Below are 24,507 nucleotides of genomic sequence, written 5' to 3'. Positions count from 1 at the left end.
ACAGTCCTTCCAGGTGAGGCAGCACTTCACCTGTGAGTCCGAGGGTGTCATTTATCGCATCCGGTGCTCCAGGTGCAGCCTCCTGTACATCAGTGAGACCCAACGCAGATTGGGTGACCGCTTCGTCGAGCACCTTCACTCTGTCCACCGCAAAAGCAATGATCTCCTGGTGGCCACCCGCTTCAGTTCCACATCCCACTCCCATACTGACATGTCTATCCACGGCCTCCTCTGCTGCCACGTTGAGGCCAGATGCAGGTTGGAGGAACAACACCTCATATTCCGCCTTGGGAGTCTCCAACCTGACTGCCTCAGCATCAATTTCTCTAACTTCCCGTAACCCCTCCCCCCTTCTTCCCCTCCTTTATCTTCCCTCATTCCTCTGGCCCCCTCCCCCTTCTCTTTCCTTTCCCCCACCCTCATGACCTGCCCATCTATTCCCCACCTTCTCTTTATTCCCTGGTCCACTGCCCTCTCCTACCGGGTTCCTTCGTCTTCAGCCCTCTTCTACCTATCACCTCTCAGCTTCATACCTCTCCCCCTCCCCCAGCCTCCTACCTTCCCCCTCTCACCTGGACTCACCTGTCACCTGTCTGCATGTGCTCTTCCCCTTCCCCCAACCTTCTTATTCTGGCTTCTGCCCTCTTCCTTTCCAGTCCTGATGAAGGGTCTTGGCCCGAAACGTAGACTGTTTATTTCCCTCCATAGATGCTGCCTGACCTGTTGAGTTCCTCCAGCATTTTGTGTGTGTGGCTCCAGATTCCAGCATATCTACTCTACACATCTGTGCACCTGTGTGTGTGTGTGTGTGTGTGTGTTTACACCTGTGTGACTATACACCTGTGTGTGTATGTTTGTACATGTGCACCTTTGTGTACTCAGACCTTAGTGTATGCATGTGTATGCCTGTGTGTCCATCTGTATAACGGTGTGTATAAGCCTGTATATGCATTCAAGTACATGCACATTTCTGCAACTATAAAATTATGCATAAGTACATCATTGTGTCTGTTCAGATCTATACATCTGTTTGTGTATACGTATGTGTTTATGCTCAACTCTCCAGCTGTGTGTATATGCATGTGCACATCTATATGTTTGTGTGCACAGCTGTATAATAATATCTATGTACATCTGTGCACACGTGTTTATGTGCATCTCTGCACCCCTGTACATAAACCTGTACACCTGTGTGCAAGTATCGAAATGCATGTGTTTATACCAGCAATCAGTGTGTTGCTGATTTACATAAACAGCTGTACAGATCTTCCCACACATGTGCACACACCCACACACGGATGGATGCATGCACACCCATACACGCGTGCGTGAACGCGCGCACACACACACACACACACACACACACACACACACACACATTTATCTATATATTTATGTTTAAACATATGTTTAAGCAAAGATATTGCTTGTCCACCCTATCTATGCCCCTCATAATTTTATACATAATTTTATTTGTGTATACATACACAATTTTATATGGCTGTGTATTAGTGTATTTGTTTATGATGTTTCTGATTGTATCCATGTGTGTGCATGTATCCATATTTGTATCTCTATGCCTTTGTGTTTGTGTGTGTGTCTATGTCCGCGTGTGCATCTGTGCCTATGTGCCCGCATGTATGTAGAAACACTGAATTGAAGCAGCTGACTCTTTTTTGCAATACATGATCACTTTTGACACATTCTACATGAAGTAATTATCCATCTAATGCTTTCTCAATTTCGGTCCATGTTCTTTCAAAGAACCATTTCACCCCCTGTAGCCTGATCGCTAATCTTCCTTGCTGTGTCATGTACAAACATTGCAACAAAGCTGAAATAGTTTCAAAAATAACATAATTTCGTTATTGAGCTGTGCCCTGAATGTAGAGGATTTATCTGCAATAAATAGGGAATGTGGGAGGCAGTCCTCATTGGCTATGCCGCATGCAGGAAGCCTCATCTGTTCCCACAGACTGATAGATAAGTGAAGGGCATTTCATGGCTAACAAATCATTCCCTTGGTTGAGAGTGTGCTATCAAATCATGGAGAGGGGTCCCCTGCATGGATATGGGTATAGAGTGCATAATATTTTACTTCATAGAGCAGAGGAACTGTAAGAAGGGAAAAAAAATAGTAAAAGGACAGAGAAGCAGGAGCACCTGTGCTTGTGCAGCTAATCGGTAAGATTATAGTTGAACTGTGCCTTAACTCTGAATCACACTGATACATTTTTCGGGCTCCATATCATCTTTTCATAGGAGGGGCCATCGTAGTAGTGAGAAATTTGCAGCAAGTTGTTTGTCAAGCATGAGTCTGTCAGCCAGAATACCTCTGAGGAAGGATTTACTGTAATAATTTTGCAGTTCAATGGTGCGAACTGAACTTCAGTAACTAAGGTGGAATGCACCACATACTAGTCCAATATAAATCTACAAAGCCTGTGCTAGGTGGTGGTCTGATCTAAACTGGGATATGCTCACTGTGATCGGAGTGAGATTGGCGTTCACTGTCCATGTCAGTATAGATGCTCTCCATCGAACACAGGCTTTTCACTTCTGAATTCTATCCAATCTTGGTACTTGTATTGGTTTATTATTGTCACATGTACTGAGATACAGTGGAAAAACTTAGGTTTGCATGACATCCATACAGATCATTTCAAAACATAAATACTTTGAGGTAGTACAAGGGAAAAGCAATAACAGAATGCAGAATATAGTGTTACAGTTACAGAGGAAGTGCAGTGCAGGTAGACAATAAGGTGGAAGGGCCACGCTGAGGTAAATTGTGAGGACAGGAGTTCATCTTTAACATACAAGATGTCATTCAAGAGTTTTATAACAGTGGGATAGAAACTGTCCTTCAACCTGGCGGTGCTTGTTTTCAAGCTTTTGTATCTTCAGCCCAGTGGAGAGGAGGAGAAGAGAAAATGTCCAGGGTGGGCGGGGTCTTTGATTATGCTGGCTGCTTTTCCAAGGCCATGAGAAGTGTAGACAGAGTCCATGGGTAAAGTCTTTTCTGCTGAATTCCTTATTTTATTAATTGGTGATTATCTTGTACTCATGGCTCCTTGCTAGAAACCTCACAGTTGGAAGCTTCTTTTCCACACCTACCCTATAGCACCTCACTCTTTATAAAGACCAGGACTGTGCACAGTGATTTATGTGTAATCTTGCCTTGACCTTGACTGCTAGGGAGAGGCGAAGGAACTTGGACATGAATATTATTTGGTTGTATTGGGAAATGCTAGTTAGTATATAATGAGAAATTGTTACGGTAAATCTTTCTTTAGAGGTGATCTGGCTGATGCAGTCTTGCTTGACAGACTGTTTGTTGCATATTTCCCTCTGGTTAGGTGGGACCCTCCCATGGGGTACAGTGGTGGGCAGTGGTTAAATGACTGGATAGAAACCTAGAGGTTAACAATCCAGAGAAGCTCAAATTTTACCAACACAGCTGCGAAATTCAAATTCAGCCAATTAAGTAATCTGGATTTTAAAAACGAGACAGGCTCAGTAATGGTGATCATGAAACTCCTAATTTTGCATTACAACCCCATCTGATTGGCTGATGCACTTGAGGAAAGGAAATCAACTGGTGGGACGCATCCTGTGAGTGCTGAGGATGAGGCTGAAAGTCAAAGTCAGTCATAACTGTGTGAGTGGATTGTCTCGGTTTCTTCCTGACATCTCCCAAACCAGTCTCCAGCCAATTTGATTCATTCTATCTGATATCGAGAAATATCTGAGAGCACTTGCTACAGCAAAGGCTGTGGGAACAAACAACATTCCAGCTGTAAGACTGAAGACCTGCACTCCAGAACTAACCACCCCACTAGCCCAACTGTCCCAGTACAGTTACAAAGCTTGCATCTACCTGACAATGGGGAAAGTTGCCCAGCAATGTTCGACTCATAAAATGCAAGGCAAATCCAGTGCAGCTAATTACTGCCCAATCAGTCTATTAAGAACATAATAGAAAACAGGAACAGAAGTAGGCCACTTAGGGTCTCAAACCTGCCCTGCCATTCAATATGATCATGGCTGCTCTGTCTCAGGCCTCATCTCTTCTTGTAGAGTTATAGAGTCATACAGCACAGAAACAGGCCCAACTCACCTATGCCAACCAAGATACTCATCTAAGCTCGTCCCATTTGCCTGCATTTGGCCCATATCCCTCTGAACCTTTCCTATCCATGTAACTTCTGTGCTGGTTCCCCATAGCCCTCTATTCTCTGACCTATAAAAAGATAGATGTAAATCATCAGCAAAGTGAAAGAAGCTGACATCCACAGAGCTATCAAGTGACAATTAATCATGAATAACCTACTCTTCGATACCTAGATTGGGTTTCAACAGAACCACTTGGCTCCAGACCAGTTAACAATCTTGGTCCAAACGTGGACTAGGGAGCTGAATTCTGGAGGTGAGGTGAGAGAGACTGTCCTTGACATCAAGGTAGCATTTGGCATCAAAGGGAAAGCTCTCTGAAGGTTGGAGTTGTACCTCACACAAAGGAGGAAGGTGCGTGTGGTTATTAGAAGTCAGTCATCCTAATCCTAGCATATCACTGCATAATTTCCTCAGCGGAGGGTCCTAGACCCAACTATCTTCTGCTGCTCCTCCATCAATGACATTTCTTCCATCATAAGGTCAGACATTTGCTGATGGCTGCACAATGTTCAATTCCATTTGCCACTTCTAAGTCTTGTTGCATGCAGGCTAATGCCGTTAACACTGTGGGGATCACCGTTAACCAGAGGCTGAACTGATCCAACTGCACAAATAGCGTGGCTACAAAAGCAGGTCAGAGGCTGGATATCCTACAATGAGGAACGCACCTCCTGATACCTCAAAGCCTTTCCACCATGTTTTTAGTGTAAGTTGGGAATGTGACGGCATGCTCCCAATGTCTGGAAGAGTGCCTCTCCAGCAACTCTGAAGAAGCTTGGCAGCTTCCAGGACCAAACGGTCCATTTGATTGGCATCTGATTTACCACCGCTATGCGGCTGTGGTGTCCACCATGTGCAAGGTGCATTGCAGTTTCTCACCCAGGCTGTTCTGACAACATCTTCCGAATCTGTAGACTTACCAAGAAGGACAAGAGCAGCAAACACATGGAGACACTGTCACTTGCAGGCTCCCCTCGAGTTGCACAGCATCCTCCTGTAGAAATGTATTGCTGAACCTTCATTGTTGCTGGTTCTCAGTCCTAGAACTCTCTAATCAACAGCGTTACGACAGTTTTTTTCACTACTTTGCAAGTGCACTTGGGGCAATGGTAAAGCGGTGAAAAAGTGCACAAGCGAAGTTGTCCTTGTCAGTGACGCCCAGATAGCAGAAAATGAATAAATAAAAAAGACGCTGACCTTCCCTGATCTGGCTAATGCATGACTCCAGCTGCAGCAGACTCTTTGTTGTCACGTGTAATCCAGCTGCGATGTTACTGCAGTGGTTCATTATCATCTTCTTGAGGGCACTTAGGGATGGGCAAGAAATGCTGTCCCTGGGCATGACACCCCTCTCCTGAGAAATGAATAAAGAACAGCAGCTTTGACTGTTAGGGAGGGGAGGGTTGGGCTCTGGATGGGGTGCCATGCCTAAGTGGCTCTAAGCTGCCACTAGTGAGGTACCAGATAGTGCTCGATGCCAGGAGGAGTCAGCACCTTCAGGAGGACGGATGGGAGATAACAGAAATAGCAAGGACATTTCTCTTTGTCCTTAAAGGGTTAAACGTTTTTGAATGCAAGCTGTAGAGGTGGAAGAAATCAGCACAGAACGTAAAGATTGAGGGGGAAAAGAGATGATTATTATGTCAAAAATTAGACTTTAATATTGACATCAACTGTTGGAAAAGTGACAATTCCATTCTGTCAGGCACATCCTCACACACTTTTACTGTCATTAAAGGCTGTGATTTTTCCTCCTTGACAGCTCCATATAAAGGTCAGGCATCAGCACCATTCAGGTGGCTGCTGCTGTCAGTAACCCAGGAGAAATGAAGGGTCACAGCAACTGAGGCCCTGACACTGCTCAGCACTGCTGAAACTGGAGCACACGGTGTAATTAGCTTGGAGTGCAAGCCAACTTTACCCCCTCTACCGACCGACCTACCTTCCTCCCTCCCTCCCCCTCTCTATCTCTCTTTCTTTCTCTCTCTCTTTTCTCTCTTTCTCTCTTTCTTTATTTTTCACTCTCTCTCTTTCTCTCCCCTCTATCTCTCTTTTTCTCTCTCCCTTGCTCTCTCTCTCTCCCTTGCTCTCTCTCTCCCTTGCTCTCTCTCTCTCTTCCTTGCCCCCTCTCTCTCCCTTGCTCTCTCTCTCTCTCTCTCTCTCTCTCTCTCTCTCCCTTGCTCTCTCCCTTGCTCTCTCTCTCTCTCCCTTGCTCTCTTCTCTCCCTTGGTCTCTCTCACTCTCTCTCTCGTCATTATTCACACATCAGAGAGCCAAAGTGGCCCCCATCAAATCTGTCAGTTGTACCTTTTCATACAAATGGCAGGAAGATATGCATATATAATACATGTGGTGTCTATCTCAATCTCGGAATGTCACAAATCAAATTAAATACTTGGGAAGTATATTTTTTGTTGTCAAGAACACTTTACCCAACTTGTGCACAGGAAGTTCCAACAAACTCATATGACTGGGTGATCATTATTGGTGAGGAGAATGGTGGGGAACAACCCCAGCTCTTCATGGCATGTTCAGCAGTCCACCTGAGAGATCAAACAGGGCTTTGCTTTAATGTCTTACCTGATAAAGATAAAGTGACATTCGCTCAGTACTGCCCTGGAAGAGCCAGCCGAGTGTTGTTGTACTCTGGTCTCTGAAGTGGAACTCAGATCCACAGCCGCCTGAGGTGTAAGTGTGATGGCAAGGTCTGACTTCTCTCTTAAGTGTGTGTAAGGGGCCAGGGTTTCAAGGCAATGGCAACTTCTTATCATAAACTAAAATAATTTAAAAACTATTGAATCAAGTTAATAAGTTTCTAAATTTAAATCTTATTCATTTTTTGTAATTGTTCTTATCTGGAGAGGCTGTTGCTTGAGTAAGTGCCTAATGTGACCTTTGTGTAAGCAGGAGAGTTTGCAGAGAGTGGTTAAGATACATTTAAGAGGAATTGGATAAACACAAGGGAGGAGGGAATAGAAGAGTGTCATAACTGGATAAGATGAAGAAGGTGGTGAGGAGTTGGTGCGCAGTTTAAAAAACTGGCATGGATGCCTTTGGGTGAATGGTTTCTATGTTGCAATTTCATTAGATTTAAAACTACACTGTTGAAAAGCAAAAGAGCTGTAAGTCCTAGAAATCTAAAGTAAAACAGAAAATACTCAGGGTGCAATGGTGTAGGTCATTGCCCTGAAACAGCTCTGTTTTTTTCTCTCTGCAAATGCTGCCTGACCTGTTGGATATCCCTAGCATTTCTTTCTGTCCTCTTGCATATGTGTGTGTGCTTGTGTTTGCATTGCTAAGTTCTCATGCACAGCAGAACAACGATGATGAAAGCCAAATTTATTTAATCCAATCAGTCCATTGCTGCCTTCTCCGTGGGAGCTGGTAGATTAAATGGATGCACACACGTCCATGTGCTTTGAGCAGATGATACAAATAATTCACTGGCAATCAGTGGGTGAGAGGCGAAGCAAGATCATAAAGAGCAATGTCACTTCAAGCAGCCGGCAGAGAGCCACTTCCTTCTCCCTTTCTCTCTTAGGGGTAAGATAGCATAATAGCCAGAGAGTTGGTTGGGAGACATGAGTTCGATTCTCACCATGGCAGCTGGGGAGTTTAAATTCAGGTAATTAAATAAATCTGGAATGCATCAAAAGCATGTATTTTCAGTTTCAGGAGACATGAAACTGCTGGATTCTTGTAAAGATCTACCTGGTTCAGAGATATCCTTCAGGGAAGGAAGTCGGCTGTGTTTACCTGCCTGTCTCCAGAAACACCGATGTGACTCCTTGGTGCAGGGGCAAATGGGGAGGGGCAATAATTGCTGGCATTGTTAGTGATGTGGGCATCCTGTGACTGATAACGTTAAAATAATTATAATCCTGGTGCTAATTATAATCCTCTGCCAGTTCCTCAGCTCAAGGGGTGCTGAGGTCACTGACCAGAAGCTTTCCTGGTCTAATTGGTGCAGATCAGTGCATTGGAAGTCCTCTCTCTGATCCTTTAAGCCACAGGCTAGGACCTGATCTGTCGCATGCCGTGCTGTACAGCTCGTTCAAGTGTCAATCAGAAGGAGGTGAAAGCAAAACAGCATGAATGCTGGAAATCCTCAGCAGGTCATGTAGCATGGGGAGGGAGAGACTCAGAATTGGTGCTGCAGCCCCTGACCTTTCAAGAGAACTGGACAAAGTTAGCGAGAAAACAAGGTTAAGTTTCAAAGGAAGGAAGAGGAGAGAATAGCACAAAAGATCAGAATAGGGTGGAGATTAAGTGATGAAATTGCTGATCGTATGAAGCACATGGAGGTGGTAATGAGATGTGAAGAAAGAAAACAGAGGCCTAAATGGAAAGAGCAGAACCATCATCAGAAATTGTTGAAGTTAATGTTGCATTTGGGCCTGTAATGTACCTAATCGAATGATGATGTGCTGCCGCTCAAGCTTACATTAGGCTTTGTTGCGACGGTGTAGGAGGCCAAGGATATTAGGACAAGTTTCCTCCCACAGCTCATTGGAGCCATGTGATTGACCACTGCCTGCTGAGTCAGCTATTGCTCCATCATCTTGTGAAAAAACATCTTGGAAATGGGCTTCAGAATTGTAGGAGAAACAGAGACTGATTTCTGCGTGAACCCTGTGTACCTCAGTGCTGCAGTATCACCAAATGGTGGAAATGAATTCTTGTATTCTGAATTACATCAGCCTTTAATGAGGCAGAGCAGATCTCTGTACCTGTGAAAAAAATCGTCAAAGACTTCAGTTCATATGGGATCTTTCAGAGGAATCAGGAGGCCAGAGCAACAGGTCACAGGGTCCTTCCCTTCTCCTTCCCTGTTCTTCCCTCTGAGTGAGTCTGTTCTGAAGGACAAGATTGGACACTCCCTGTGACCAGCTCGCACAGAGACTTCATTGCTGCCCAACCCACAGGGGCCCCCAAAATCATTTCATGGCAAAGACCAAATCAAGTTCTGTCCAGCTGGCCAGATCTTTTTTTAAAAATGTCACATGACCCACTTTGAAATGGTGGTCACCCTACCCGATGCTGTGGGTGGAAAAGCCTGGCTGCTGTGAATCAGTTAACTCTGTGCCCAGTCTCCCATGGACACACCTCTCATTGCTGCCAGTAAAAACTGCCCCTGAATTTGATAGCCTCCCAAATTCTGCTTAGCTGATACCGTAACATTGATAAGGCTTCTACAAAGCTTTTCTGAGCTAAGCATCAAAGTTAAAGAGTTTCATTAATTGACCTGGTGGTCTCCCTTCTCTAAGATGCTGTACGAATGAAAGTGATTCAAGATATCTTTTACAGGTGCAGAGATTTGCTCTGCGTAATGACAAATTGGTATAATTCATTAAGGCAAGGATTCATTTTTACTATGATAATGATGTTGTTGCCCTGGGGTAGAACCCGACCCGACTTTGGGGCAAGATAGAATGAGCATCCACATAGAAGGTAATATATATTAGGGCAGGCAAGTGGTGCTGAGGTGTAAAATAAATCAAAATGCTACTGACTGGGAGGAAAGTAGAGTGGTACAGGCTCACCTCAGAGTTAATGTTTCAGGTCGAAGACCCTTCACCCTTAAACGCTATCTCTGTTTCTCACTCCGCAGTTGCTCCCTAACCCCCAGCATTATCTGTTTTTATTTCAAGTTTCCAACATCTGCAGTTTTCTGATTTTCATCAGACATGACATTGATCGGCAGAACAGGCTTCAAGGGCTTATGGACTACTACTATTTCCTAGTAATAGCTTATTTATGTTCTTATTCTTAGCCTGAGAAAGGAAAAAAAACTGAGAGGAAAGAAGGGCCAGGGTATTATGGCCTGATGATTATCATGGTCTGAGTTAGAAAAGGAGACAGAATTTTGGAGTCATGGTGTCAGGCAGTGATATTAATGATGGGAGGTTTCACCTCAAGGCTCATGAGTAATATTATAGTCCTCTTTACCAATGCTAAGTTTCTAAAGCAAATGTACTTCCAGTCGTGGGCCTCCTCAGGAGAAGTGCTCTCAACGCTGGTGTCTGAAGCTGGGAAAGAGTTCCGCTGGATTGTAATGGATTTTTGATAGCTGTAATTATTGAAATATGTCACACAGATATGGCAAAGCAGCTTGACAACACTTTAGGGTAATAACTGCTCAGTGTTAGATTGCCAGATCTCCTGTCACATTTATTGAGGGAAGATTTTACTTCTTTATGTTTTACAGAGGTGATATCCCTGCTTCTCATCAAACTATACCAGCTGGGTTTAGATGGTTCACATCACCAGTGGCAACTCTGTGTAAACATTAAATTATTGATGAGAATGAACATTGGTTTTAATTATTTCACTTGCATATTATTAAAATAATTTTCTGCTTTGTTTTTCTTGTTTGTACCTTTTATTCTCATTCATGTGGCAGGCAGCCATGGCTGTGGGTAGTTGCATTAGATGGTTGTGGATCTCGGCTGAAATTCAGTGTGGTACTGTGGGAGCACAGCTCTGTTGTAGATGCTGACCTTTCATTGAGGAAGTTAAAGATCTTCTGGGACTATTTGAGTGAGATCAGGGTGGTTATCTCATTGTTTGGCCAACATTCATCCCTTAACAGTAAGTGATCCAGTCATCGATCACGTTGCTGTGTGTGGGAACCAGCTATGTATGAATTGGCTGCTGTATTTGTCGACATTATAGCAGTGACTATATTTCGATGGGTTCATATTTTGCGAATCATATCCATTGGGCTGAGCTGAAATCACAGAGAGCTGGCTTAGGTTTCATGCAAAAGTGAACTGAAAGAAGTTAAATAATGGATATGACCAGAACTGGAAACTAGAGGGACATACACAAGAATGGGCAGCAGCGTTCTCTGCATTCCACCTACCTTGTCCAGGTGTGGTACCTGAAACCCCTGCTGGATCTGGGAGTTTTGATTGGGCTGGTAATCTGATTGAAGATTGCAGTGTTAAGCGGAGTAATGGAGGGGGCTGGGTTGTGAACATCAATGCAGTCAATGGTTGTCTCAGAGGGAAAGCCTGTCTCCTTATGACTTCCAAGACATTTTCCTTTTTAAATGGTAGTTTAAAGCTGTTAACTCTTCCTGTCAAATATTGTGTGTGTGCACACACAATCACATGTGCACTATGCGTGTGTTTGTGTGCATGGTTTTATGTGTGTACATGTGCATATACATGTGTGTGTGTGTAGACTGAGGCTCCTGGGGATTGCCACAGCCAAGTCTGACTCTGCCTTGACAAACACAAGCACTGAACATTTCGAGGAAAGAAAGCCAGGCTTGCAATTCCTCTGCATTCATTACAAGTTCAGGACATCCCAAAGTTCTTCACATGCAATGAACTACTTTCAAAGCGCTTTTTTTAATTCACCTATTTTTCGGGATCGTGGTATCACTGGCAAGGCCAGCATTTATAACCCTTGTCCTTGAACTGAGTGGTTTGTGAGACCATTTCAAAGTAAACTCTGTTGTTGCGACTGGAGTCACATACAGGTGACTCAGGGTAAGGATGGCAGATTCCCTGAGGACATTAGTGAACCAGATGGGTTTTTATAGCAATCCGGTAATTTGCAGTCATTATCCATAGATTTATTTTTCAAAATGAGTGCATGGAATGGGCTGCCGGCAACGGTGGTGGAGGCGGATATGATAGGGTCTCTTAAGAGTCTTTTGGATAGGTACATGGAGCTTAGAAAAATAGAGGGCTATGGGTAAGCCTAGTAATTTCTAGGGTAAGGACATGTTCGGCACAACTTAGTGGGCTGAAGGGCCTGTATTGTGCTGTAGGTTTTCTATGTTTCTAAAATTCCAGGTTAAGATCTGAATTTAATTTTAAATCAGTGGGTAGTTTGAGTTGGGAAAAAGTAGGTTGTTTCAGCTGAGCTGATCTGTCCTTGCCTAATAATCTAATGGCCACTTTGTGACAGGGAATCCCTGGCTGATGGCATCGCTCCTCTTCCTAATAGAGAGGGTGTATGGTCGTTAGCGGCAACTCAAAAGAGGCTGCAGTTAGAGCCTGGGATTGGTGTGACACGATGAAATTGGCACTGAGCCACGCAATGGTTCTCCTCCAACAGCTATAGTTTTAAGAACTATTTTTGTCAGAGTTCATTAGGTCTACTGTTTGGCTTAATTAGGATAACTAAACATTCAGGATTGTCCTGGAGTCTATCCAAGATTTAGAATCATAGAATCATGATAATGGACGACAGGATATTCAGCCCATCAAACCAATGCCAGCTTCTGGTAAAGTAATCCTGTCAGTCCCAACCCACTGTTCTCCTTCAAAACATTGTAAATTATTTCTCTCAAATCTCTGTTGAGAGTCCCAGCTGAGTGAGTTCCAGATCAGGCAGTCAGTTCCAGATTCATTTAAGATCCATTTTCAGGACTGCACTGCAAATGACCCAAATGTGTTTTCTAATCTTTTGGGCACAATTTAAATATACCAGCACTGGGGTGGGAAACACAGCTGTTTGATCAACAGTTAACCAAATGGGTGGCAAGAAGTCTGCTTGCTTTCCAACTGGCACTACAGTATGAGTCCAGACCAATGTGGAGATGTGGGTGGAGGGGTATTTGGTGATGGGAGGTTGAGGGATGATGCTTCCAGAAATCCATCTAAGCACAATCAGTGAACCCACTCACGGCATGAACATTGAATTCTCCAGTTTCAGGTAAACCTACTCCCCCTCTGCCCCTTTTCTCTCTCCTTCTGATCTACCCAGTTCCTCCTACGTCCACCCCAAATCCCATCACCCTGTTTCTTTCCCCCCCCTCCACCCAGTCCATCTGCCCATCACCCACACACTCCTCCAACTGGGTGCCCTCCCTCCTACTGTTCCCACCTGCCCTCCCCACCTCCCTTATTTGGTTCCACGCTCCACCTTTCTTTCCTGCCGGATTCCATCATCTGCAGCCCTTGGTTGCCTCCACCTATCACCTCCCGGCCCTCTCCACTCCTGCATCTGCATATCCCTGCTCACCTGGATCCACCCATCGCTTGCCAGCTCTTGCCCCACTCTTTCCCCTCACTTCTATACTGGCTATCTCCTCTCTATCAGACCAGTTGAAGGGTGTCAACCCAAAACGTCAACTGACCATTTCCCTCCACAGATGCTGCCTGACCCGCTGAATTCCTCCAGCAGTTTGTTTCTTGCTCCATATCCCAGCGTCTGCAGTCTCCTTTGTCTCCAGTGAACCCACTCTTAATTGTTTGGTAGAACAGGAATTAAAGGCAGCCTCAATCCTCATCAAATAGGAGCAATGATCCCATCAGATGAATGGCTGCTTTCAGTCAAAAGCATTGTCCACTCACAGGTTTTTGTTTCCTGTGGTAATCATTGCTGTAAAGTAACAAACCTCTGTGTTCGGCGTGGAACAAGTCTCCCTGTGGGAAATCCAGGAACTGCGATTTTTCACGTGGCTGTGCTCTAAATTGATTTTTTGTTTTCTCTCTTGGCTTTTGCACTTTTCCGAAATGAAAAGCTATTGAACATCGTGAATGACGAGGGAGAGAGCTGCCCCATCCTGCCTTCCCAGTGCATTCCGAGTGAAAGCAAGTGTGTGCCTGCTGCTGACTGTCGTGATTTGGCTGACATCTTCAATAATGGATTGTGTCTGCAACTATAAGCACAGAGTGGCTGAGTAAAACAATTGGCTTGCACAGCACTGAGTATTGATCAGTATTTTATTTATAAAGGGTTGTTTTTTCGCTGATTTATGTTCATTGTCCCTGCCTGCCCATGCACAGACCATGCACGCAAGCTGTTTGCGTCGCAAGCTTTCCTCCCCTGGCCCCACTGCCCACCTTTACACCAGCCCTCAGAACCCCCCAAGTCACAGTCAATGCAAGATGTTTCAAGTCCCTTTGCGCAGATAAACACAGCAGCATGGAGATGCACAGCAAGGTCCCAATAGCAGCAACTTAATTGAAATAGCTGTTGGAGAAACAAAGGACTGTAGATGCTGGAATCTGGATGAAAAACATGATAATGCTGGAGGAACTCAGCAGGCCAGGCAGCAATGGTGGAGAAAAGCAGGCGGTCAACGTTTTGGGTTAGGACATCTCCAGTCAACACATCATTCTCCGCCACTTCCACCATCTCCAACCCTTCAGTCCTGAAGAAAGGTCCTGACCTGAAACGTTGGCCATGTGCTTTTCTCCACGGATACTGCCTGGCCTGCTGAGTTCCTCCAGCATCATCGTGTTTTTGAAGTAGCTGTTAACCAGAAGGATGTTGGCCAAGGCACCAGATGACTCAGAAATTCATGGCACAGAGGGAGACCATTTGGCCCATTCTGTCCTTGCTACCCAAAGCATGGACTTTAGACTAAACATACTTTCCAGGTCCTAGTTCGGGTTATCAGGTACTTCTTAAATGTTGACACAGGAGACTGCAGATGCTGGAATCTGGAGCAACAAACAATCCGCTGGAGGAACTCAGTGGGTTGAGCAGCATCTGTGGGAGGAAAGGAATCGGCAATGTTTCGAGTCAGAACCCTGCACCAGGATCAGGTCCTGTCGACAACTCCCTTCCTCCCACAGGTGCTGCTCGACCCGCTGTGTTCTTCCAGCAGATTATTTGTTACATCTTAAAGCCAATCTTCCAGGCAGTGAGTTCCAGGCTCCCTGGTTTAGTTAACTGAATTTGAATTACCTTTGCTTTTGCACACATCTGGATTACTGCTCCAATTTCCTAATTACTATTAAACTGCCCTTGGGAATGGCTGACACTGGAATAGTCTGATTCACCTTTCCCTTTGTTAAGAAAAGTGTGAACTTGACTTGAAAGCTTTAAACATAGTATACATAACAGGTCCATGCACAGTGCAGGCATTGTAAAACCAAGCAAGGGATGGTGTGAGGGATCAGGGGCTCACAGTTATGGCGGGATTAGGGATAAATTATTCATGCTGGAAAAGTGAAATGTGGTGGAATTACACCATCAAAATGAGAAGAGCGGGGTTCCGGTTTGTGGCAGAGAGCTTTCATTGTAGCACCGTGCATTTCTGAGGCAGGATTAGATGCAAAACATTAACCTGCCTTTTATGCAGCTGCTGATTTGGAGCATGTTGTTTTTATACGAGCCAGATTTGTGTTAAATGCTGTTTATTCAACAGTTCACAACTGTGTATCACGTATCATGTACCATAAATCAATTACCACCTATCTTCCCACAATTCATACATCACATCACACAATGTATCTAAACATCACAAACCAAATGTCATATCACTAATCTTATTAATGAAATATCACATCATATCTCAGTAATCATGTTTTACAAATTATATCTCGCACATGGCTAACCAAATATTACGTCTCAGTGGCTCTGTGGTTCTTGTTTCTCAGGCTCTGTGGCACTGCCTCTGGCCCACTGACTTGAGTCTTGTGTCTTGGGATCTGTGGCACAGGCCCTGAACTTATGTTATTGGCCCAGCTCTGTGTTACTGGTTCTCGTGCAGCGCCTGCACTCTGTGCTACTGACCTCGGTCCTGGGGCCTTTCCACTATCATCACATCACAGTTGAATTTAGCCTTCTGTGCTCTGGATCAAGTTCAAGTTCGAGTGTATTGTCATGGACCTACATACCCAGGGTATAAGTGGCATGAAAATTAGCTGTTGCAGCAGGAGCACAGTACATTGCCAACATGACAAACATAAATTGCATAAACTTAAATGAATATAAATTATACATAACTTACACGACACAATAAATAAAAAATAACATAACGGCTTTAGTGCAAGTTGAGGGAAATACAGTCTGAGCTAGAATTAGGATTTTTCAGGTAGGTTCAAAAACCTGATGGCAGTGGGGAAGAAGCTGTTGTTGAACCTTGAGGTGTGGGTCTTCAGGCTCCTGTACCTCCTGCCTGATGGCAGCAACGAGAAGAGGGCATAGCCTGGGTGGTGGGGGTCCCTGATGATGGATGTTGCCTTCTGAGACATCACCTCCGGTAGGTGTCCTTGATGGTGGGGAGAGCCATGATGGAACTGACCGAGTCCAGCACTCTCTGTAGCCTCTTGCATTCCTGTGAATTTGAGTCCCCACCCCAGGCCATGATGTAACCAGTCAGAATGCTTTCCACTGTACATCTGCAGAAGTTTGTCAGTCTCTTTGATGACATCTCATGCCTCTGAGTTCTCATTGTAGATGAACTTGATGCCATAGTGACATTCTACTAAATTCTACCTGTTTTCTTTGTCTGCAGCTTACCAGAGTGCCTGTGGAGGCGTGTGGACAGTACAAGACATGCACTGATTGCCTGGGGTCAGGAGACCCTCACTGTGGCTGGTGTGTGCTCCATAACATGTGAGTATGGACGTAGCTCCTTTCATAGCTTCCATTGTTACAGCACTGCGCAGTTGCTGCTCAGGGAATGGGAGGATGATTTGGAGCCAGGGTTCGGTGAGTGACTGGTGATCTTGCTATAAACTGGGTGCAGTAGCCAGTGATGTCAAAACAACACTGATCAATAGTTTACACGGATTAATTTTGAAGAAGGTTGTTTTGAATTGGGCTGCCTGCTGCTAAACTCATCTGATTTTCATTTGGTTGTTTACAGTAGATGAAAAATAATTAGGATATTAGGGGACTCGGGAGATCTGAGATTAGTGCAGGCAGAGGTAAAAGATCAGCCCTGATCTTATTGGATGGTGGAGCAGAAACAAAGAGGTGAGTGGACACTCCTGCCAATTCTTATGTTCTCAATGTTCTACAATGGTTGAATAATATGCTCAGGTTACTGCTGAGGATATGGACAGTTATATATAGACCCACTATTTTCATCCTTAAATCTCCTCATTTCTCCAAGAAAGAGGCATGCATTTGTTTATGATCTTGGACCATCCCAAAGACCTTTGCATTCGATGAAGTGCTTTTTGAAGTGTAGTCTGTGCTATGATGTTGAAAACATGGTTGCCAGTTAGCACACAGCAAGATCTCACTAATGTGATAATGAACAGATAGTCTGTGATGCTTCTAGTTGGATGAATATTGGTCGTGGCACTGGGGAGAACTCGCCTCCACTCCCAGACTGGCTGGGAAGCTGGACTGACAGGGCAGGCATCCCTGTGATGGGCTATGCTCCCCTCCCAGTGTGTGAAGTTTGTAATGGACATGGACTGACTCCTTCCCCAGCAAGTGTTGGCAGTGGGAATATAGGCCTGGATTAAAAATAACACAGGACGGGGAAACCCAAACCAATGCAGAGTTTCCGAACTGTCACTCAGCTGATTGCCAATTTTGGGACAATTGTGTTCTATCATTGGACTCTTCATGGAGACCAGCAGTGGGAGCACAAGCTTCCACAGAATTCCCAGTGCTTAAAGGAGTCTGCCGTTGGTTCTGGGCCAATTTACCTTTATACAGGGAGCGGTTGATATCTGGAATCCACTACCAGAGGAGCTGGTAGAATCAATTACAATTACTACGTTGAAGAGACATTTATACAGACACTTAAAAAGGCAAGTCACAGAGGATATGGACTTAATGCGGACAAATGGGATTAGTATAGTTGGGCAAAAAGGTTGGCATGGAAGTGATGGGCTGAAGGGCCCCAATCTCTGCTGCACAACTCTATGACTCTCTTTGTCCATGGAGCCCATTGGGAGAAGCAATTGAACAGAAGCATGAGATAATTAGCTTTGTTATTTAATGCTTAATTTAGATCTGTTTTAGTTTTCTTAATTTTTTTGTAATATTTTAATGATTTGAAAAATTGTGATATTATTTTTGATTTTGGACATTCGATCTCCTTGCAAATTTTGGGGGCGGGGCTGAACCACCTCTCAAAGCAATCTGGGGCTGGGACCTAATAGTTCCACTGGGCTTCACTGATCAGCTTTCTGCAGGGATATTGTGCTTGGGGAGAGGGAGATCTGGCCCACTGTAATCTCTGAGTCCCACTACCAAATTCGAGGTTTTTGCTAAACACTCACCTCTGCACCCGACAGACGTTAGTAAAGTCGTAAACCTCGTCCGCATGCAACAACCTTGCTGCCCTCCTTCACTGCAAATTTCCTGCCCATCTCCAGCCAGAGAATGTTTTTTCCTCCCCCCTGAGAACAAGAGCAATCTTGTGGTCCCAACCATTCTCCCTGGTGTTGTGGAAGTCTTCTCGAGGGCTCCCTTATCTTTGTCGGCTCTCTGTCTGAAAGTGAAACTTGATCTGTCAGAATGCCCTTGTCAGAATGTGAGTCCTCAATCAATCTTGATTATGCAAAGTCGAGCTGTTTCTGTGATTAACAGCACAGAGAAGGAGAACAGATCTAACAGTGAACCATCAGTTCTAACGCCACTAAAACTGGTAACTTGCCTCAGCCAACCCACATAAAGTCATAAACTTATACAATGTGGAACTTTCGACCCAACTCATCCATGCCAACCAAGATGCCTTCCTGAGCCTTCCCACTGCCTGCATTCAGCCCATATCCCTCTAAACCTTTCTTATCCATGTACCTGTCTCAATGTTTTCTGAACACATAATTGTACCTGCCTCTACCACTTCCACCATGTACCCACCACCCACTATGTGATGAAGTTGCTCCTCAGGTCCCCTTTAAATCATTCCCCTCTCACCTACATGAATTGCAGATTCACAGAATGAACCCAAAGGAAACTCCTGTCCAAAGTTCGGTTGTGATTTGCCAGATGGAGTTCTCGATATTTGCAGGTTGGAATGGGCAGGGTGAACAAACCGCTCTCTCCCACCTCCAAAATGGAGAGCTGGAGGAATGAGGAAGCAAGCGATCTTGTGGCTACTCTCCCCAATGGGGCAGGGAGCTAGGATAAGGGCACTTACTTGGCTGCCCTGTCAATCACGCTGGGAGGTGGCAAAGGAGGCTGAAAGAGTTAATAAAATTAGCCTTGTGCATTAAATGATAAAGGGACTAGAGTCATAGAGCCATACAGGAAATAAGACCTGCAGCCCATCGAGTTAGCACTGGCCTTCAGGCACTCATTTACACTAATCGTACATTAACCCTTTATTAATCTCCCCATATTCCCCTCCACACCCACCGGATTCTACCCATCACTTGCACACTCGGGGCAATTTACTGTGGTCAATTAACACACTAACCCACGCATCTTTGGAATGTGGGAGGAAACCAGAGCATCTGGAGGAAACCAATGAGGCCCAAGGATATCGTGCAAACTCCACACAGACAGCATCAAATGTCAGCATTGGACCCAGGTCACTGGAGCTGTGAGGCTGTAGCTCTACTAGATGCCCCAGTATGGTGCCCTTTTTCAAGCACTACTTTGTGTGAGGCAGTTGCATGCCTTTGGGAAAGAGTTGGGTTGCATGGCTTTGGTTGGCTGCAAATTAGTGACCAAAATATTAGATCCCTGGTGATCAAGTTGTCTAACTTAATGCCACACCATTTGTCATCAATTAATAATCCAAATGTTAATGCCTTCTAATTAAGGGCTGGGCAATTATTTGATTGGGATGGGACAGGGTGCTAAGTGTCGATAGGGTTCATATATTGCTAGGATCTTGCCAAGGGTGGACATTGCAGGATGAAAAGTCTGATTGATTTTGTTTCATTCACCCATGGAGCCAAGATGAGTGGGAGAAATAAGGCCAGTTTGGTCATAGAAATGGAAAATGCTGGAAGCACTGAAGGGGTCAGGCAGCATCTGTAGAGAGTGAGACCGAGTTAATGTTATAGGTTGATGACCTTTCAGCTGAACAGTTCTAATGAAAAGTCTTCGACCTGAAACATTTACTCATTTTCTCTCTCCATATATGCTGCTTCACTTGCTGAGTACTCCCAGCATGGTCTGTTTTTATTTCACATTTCCCACACCTGCAGTTTCTTTTTTGCTTTTTGACTTCTTTGGTCATAGGGGTAACAAGTCTACGACCAGACTTGTGTATGGAATGAGTTTGGTGAGCTGAATATGTTTTTTAAATTCTCCTCTGTCTCCCTCTATAAATAAAAGGTCAAATCCAGACCTGTGGAACTGCAGGAATTACGAGTGTCATTCTTTCTTGCTGCTGAGATCCACCCCTTTTCTCAAAGCAGTCAAATCTGTTATTTAATTTGGTCTGTCAGAATTGAACAGCATGGGTTCACTTTCCTTACTAATCTGATTATAAGCACCATGAGTCTTATAACATCACGAATGTATTAGGTCCCTCTCCTCATCATCTCTGTTACCTCCTTCAGGCCTGTTTCTCTTCTAATTATCTGTGGTTGTTCAGTTCTGGTCTCCACAGTGCACCCTAAATTAATCACTCCACCATTGATAATTGCCAAGACATTTAGCTGTATGCCCAAGAACTTTGAAGGCGGTGATGAGTTGCCTTCTTGAAGCGCAGCAGTCCTTTTGCTGAAGGTACTTTCACAATGCTGTTGGGTAGAGAGTCCCATGATTTGGAAACAAGCAGCAATGAAGAAATATATACGTCAGGATGGTGTGCAACCTGGGGGAACCTGCGGCTGGTGGCGTTCCCATGTATCTGCTGCCTTAATCATTCTTGGTGGTAGAGGTCATAGAGGTGTTGTTGGAGTAGCCTAGATGAGTAACAACAGTACATTTTACAGATGGTGCAATGCTGTTGGAGGAAGTGAATGATTAGGGTGGTGGATGAAGTGCTAATCAAGCAGGTTGCTTTGTTCTGCATATTGTTAAGCTTCATGAGTGTGGCTGAAGTTGCACTCATCCATGCAAGCAGAGCAAATTCTTGTAGCCATGCCATTTATGTAGCTGGTTTAGTTGAATTTCCGGTCAATGATGAGCACCAGAATGTTGATGGTGGGAGCACATGATGATGGAAATATGAGTGATCAGAACATTCAGCTTGGGTAAGATTGGATGGGGCAGGACTGTGGGAAAATCTACATTGTGCCGTGCAGAAAGGAACGAGATTTGTAATGATTTTCAAATATTGCATTGGTATTTTTTAAAAAATGTTGTTACATGTTTTCCTCTTGCAAGGAAGGAACAGGGCTGGCAACGTGTCAGAAAAGAACCAAGCCTGATTCAAGGCTTTGGGCAATGTGCGGTGTTAGGTTGCTGGTGTTGGGCACAGTGCCAAGGTCTGCGGATGGATTACATGAGGTCCCTGTCCTAGCTTCGTGCTACTGGAAACTTGACTCCAGCAGTCGAGCTGCAGAGAGCATCGATTGGGTTACTTGTCGGGGAGCTCGGGCTGGCTGAGGAGCTTCTGTTGCCATCTCATCCCTCAGCCCTGGCTGCTGTCTGCACAGTGAGGAAGGCTCTTCTAACCTGATAAATCATTTAGTTGGTGTAAATTGAAAATGTAGATCTCTGCTAGTTGGCCTCCAGGGGTCGGACAATCCTGGAAAGGAAGCAGAGAGCTGACTATTAGTGATGTGCGGTGACTAGATTTAGACTGGCTGCTTGTGCTGAGGTCACTCTGGAGGTCATCAACTTCCAGGCTCTGAGCAAGAAAGAAACTTGAAGAAAGAAAGGCAAAGTTTGGGGATTTGGAAGCTGCATTGAATGATTTTCTCTGTTAACCTGTTGGCTTCTTGCCCAGTTTTACAGTCACTAGAAACTCTGCAAGGTTAACGGAGCGGGAATTTCCACCTCTCAGCTCTACGAGCTCACAATAAAAGAATTTTATGTAATCAGAATTTCATGCATCAGTTTGCAATTTCATGTTTTTTTTGGATCATGAAGTCTTGGCAATTTGAAAATAATCAGAAACGTAGAATTGTAACGGCACAGGAGGAAGTTATTTGGTCCGTTGGGTCCCTATGGAGCCATTTATTCAGTCCCATTCCCTCGCCCTTCTGCTGCAGATCTTTAATTGTCTTTCCTCTGCTTCTGCCCCTCTTGCAGGCAGTGAGACTCAACTCATTGCCACCCTCTGTGTCAAGAAAGGTCTTCATAACCTCTCTCTTTACCTAACTGGAAGATGCTCCTCCAGCAGTACAGTGCTTCCTCAGTTTTGCGCTGGAGTATCTGCCAGGTGAATGGAGATAAGCTGGAAAACTCTAACATGAGATAACTCTCCTTGAATGAAGGTGGGTTGACCTTTCACACAGCTTTATATTGAAGATCAAAATCACTAGTCATTAATAATCAATAAATGTTGAGTTTCTCCTACTTGTATTTCTTTTGGATGTTCCTGTAATTCAGCCAAGGCAGAGCCTAATGCAAACACCTTCCAACACAGTTGCTGTATGTGGCGATTACAACCCAGTTGAACTGCACTAATTCCCCTCCTGGACCCAGTGAATTTATTCAATTGGAGACTGGCTTGGAATTTTGGCTACTGCCTAACAATCTAGCTGCTTGAACCTAGTGACCCAGAGATCATTAGATTACATCCCACCATGAATAAAGCGCTAGTCTCGGCAACAGTGACCACGAAACTACTGGTTTATCATTGAAACCAACCTGTTTTGTTATATCTGCCAAGGGAGGAAATTTATCATCCTCACCTGATTGGACATATGTGACTCCAAACCTGTAGAACTGTGATTGACTCTCAGCTGTCATGAAGCAAATAAGCAAACCTCTAGGTTCAGGGTAATTAGGGGTGGGCAATAAATGCTGTGAACAAATAAGACAATAAAACCTGCATTGTGTGGGCTGCAAGGCCCAGGTTTGACTGGAATTTGAAATTAGTCCTAATGTAGTCAGAGCTCCACTATAGGTGTGAAGCGACTGCTTGCTAGCACAGCTGTAGGCTGACTTTATATAGATCTGTCATTATTTCCCGCTTGTAGCCAAACTGAGGTCAACTTGAAGCCAACACATCAGTGACTTTTCTGTTGTAGCCAAGCTGACTCTGCAGAGAGCCTTTGGCTTTGTGAGTTGAACCCATGTGAAGAGATGATTCATAAAAGGCACTCACCTGCCAATCCATTGTGGAGATCAACAACCATTGCTGACTCATGAATTGCTGTATGCAATCAATCCCGTTATGATGACCTTATAAAACCCCTGTAACCATTCACATTGCCACCTGTTCCTTTTATCTTTCAAAAATTCAAGTGTTTTTATATAAATGACGGATGACAATGCTCTATCACACCAGGACCTCTTGAATCCTATCTCTTAAAACTGTTTAACTGTTTGTCTGGTATCCAACACTGAGCAGAAATTTCCTGCAACTAACCATCGGGAACATCCAATCTATGGCTTTCCATCCCGACCACAACCTCTGTGACTCCATCCCTCTCCCCTGGATCTCTCAGGAACTGAACCAGGTGGTGAACACTCTTGGTGTCACATTTATCCCAAGTTGAACTTTGGAACTTGATCCACGCCATTAGTGAGGCCATCCGTTCCCACTTCTGTAACGACTTCCAACTTCACCCTATCCCCTTGTGCCGAAGCCCTCATCGATGCTTGTGTGCCCCTAGACATAACTATTCCAACAAAAACCTGACAGGCTGCCTTTGCTCATCTTGAACCTAGTCCCACCTACCCCTGTGATTTCTGATCTTTAGTTCTAACCAGGCCTATTACCTATCACCTCCCGGCTTCTGACATCATTCCTGCCCTCATCTGTCTATCACCCTCCTTCACCTGGATCCACCTATCACCTGCCAGCTCTCACTCCACCTCTTCCCTCCACCTTTTTATACCGGCTATCTCCCCCTTTCTTTCCAGTCAAGATGAAGGGTCTCGACCCGAAACATCGACTGTCCATTTCCCTCCATAGCTGCTGCCTCACCTGCTGAGTTCCTCCAGCACCTTTTGTGTTGCTCTGTCAATTTTTTATTTGATAATGTTCTCCTGAAGTGTTTTAGAATGTTTCCCCTCTGCTTAAGTTATTACGTTGTGTGCCTTTAACTTTTAATTGTTGAAGAGAGAAAGAGAGTGATAAAATGTAAGGATTTTATTCCGCGGAAAGATCTGTTTGTGTAAGAGGCAGAATCGTGTGCTGACTGCTACATGGCTGCCTGCCCAGGGCTGGGAATAGCTGTCAGGTCTCAGGACAGAACATGATATAGGCAAGTCTCGGTCTAATTGATTTGTCTAAAAGTTTCCCTTCCTTGGTTGGAGTTGTGAGAAGACCTGGGTTCACCACTGATATGGCAGGATAATTCCCACCACAAACTGTGGCAATTAACTGTTTCAACAACTTGCATCTCCATAGGGGTGTTAATGGAACAAAAGTTCTCCATCGCGTCACTTTGAGTGGTGGTTTTTATCTTTTAGATTCATTAAAACACAGGAAGAGGCTATTCAGCCCATTAAGCCCATGGTCTTTTCCATTGGTTTGTTCCACAATGCATTTCCATTGGCATCTCTGTGGGGTGGTCCATGTGATCTAATTACAGGTCCTCCCCAGGTTATGACAGGGTTCCATTCCACAGAACTGTTCGGGGAATGAGG

General features: G+C 44.6%; 1 protein-coding gene across 4 annotated transcripts in view; it reads left to right on the top strand.

Annotated features, from left to right (window-relative positions):
- Window positions 1-24,507, top strand: part of plxna4 (plexin A4) — a 532,456-nt gene that overhangs the window by 286,207 nt on the left and 221,742 nt on the right. For all 4 annotated transcript variants that reach the window (XM_052033450.1, XM_052033449.1, XM_052033451.1 and 1 more), the window contains exon 5: window positions 16,388-16,488. In XM_052033450.1, the coding sequence (XP_051889410.1) occupies window positions 16,388-16,488 (101 nt within the window). The remainder of the gene's footprint in view (window positions 1-16,387; window positions 16,489-24,507) is intronic.

This window comes from Pristis pectinata, chromosome 19 (genome assembly GCF_009764475.1).
Source record: "Pristis pectinata isolate sPriPec2 chromosome 19, sPriPec2.1.pri, whole genome shotgun sequence".
Taxonomy (NCBI): Eukaryota; Metazoa; Chordata; class Chondrichthyes; order Rhinopristiformes; family Pristidae; genus Pristis; species Pristis pectinata.
Note: the sequence above shows the minus strand (reverse complement) of the source record. Positions and strands in the feature narration are given on the sequence as shown.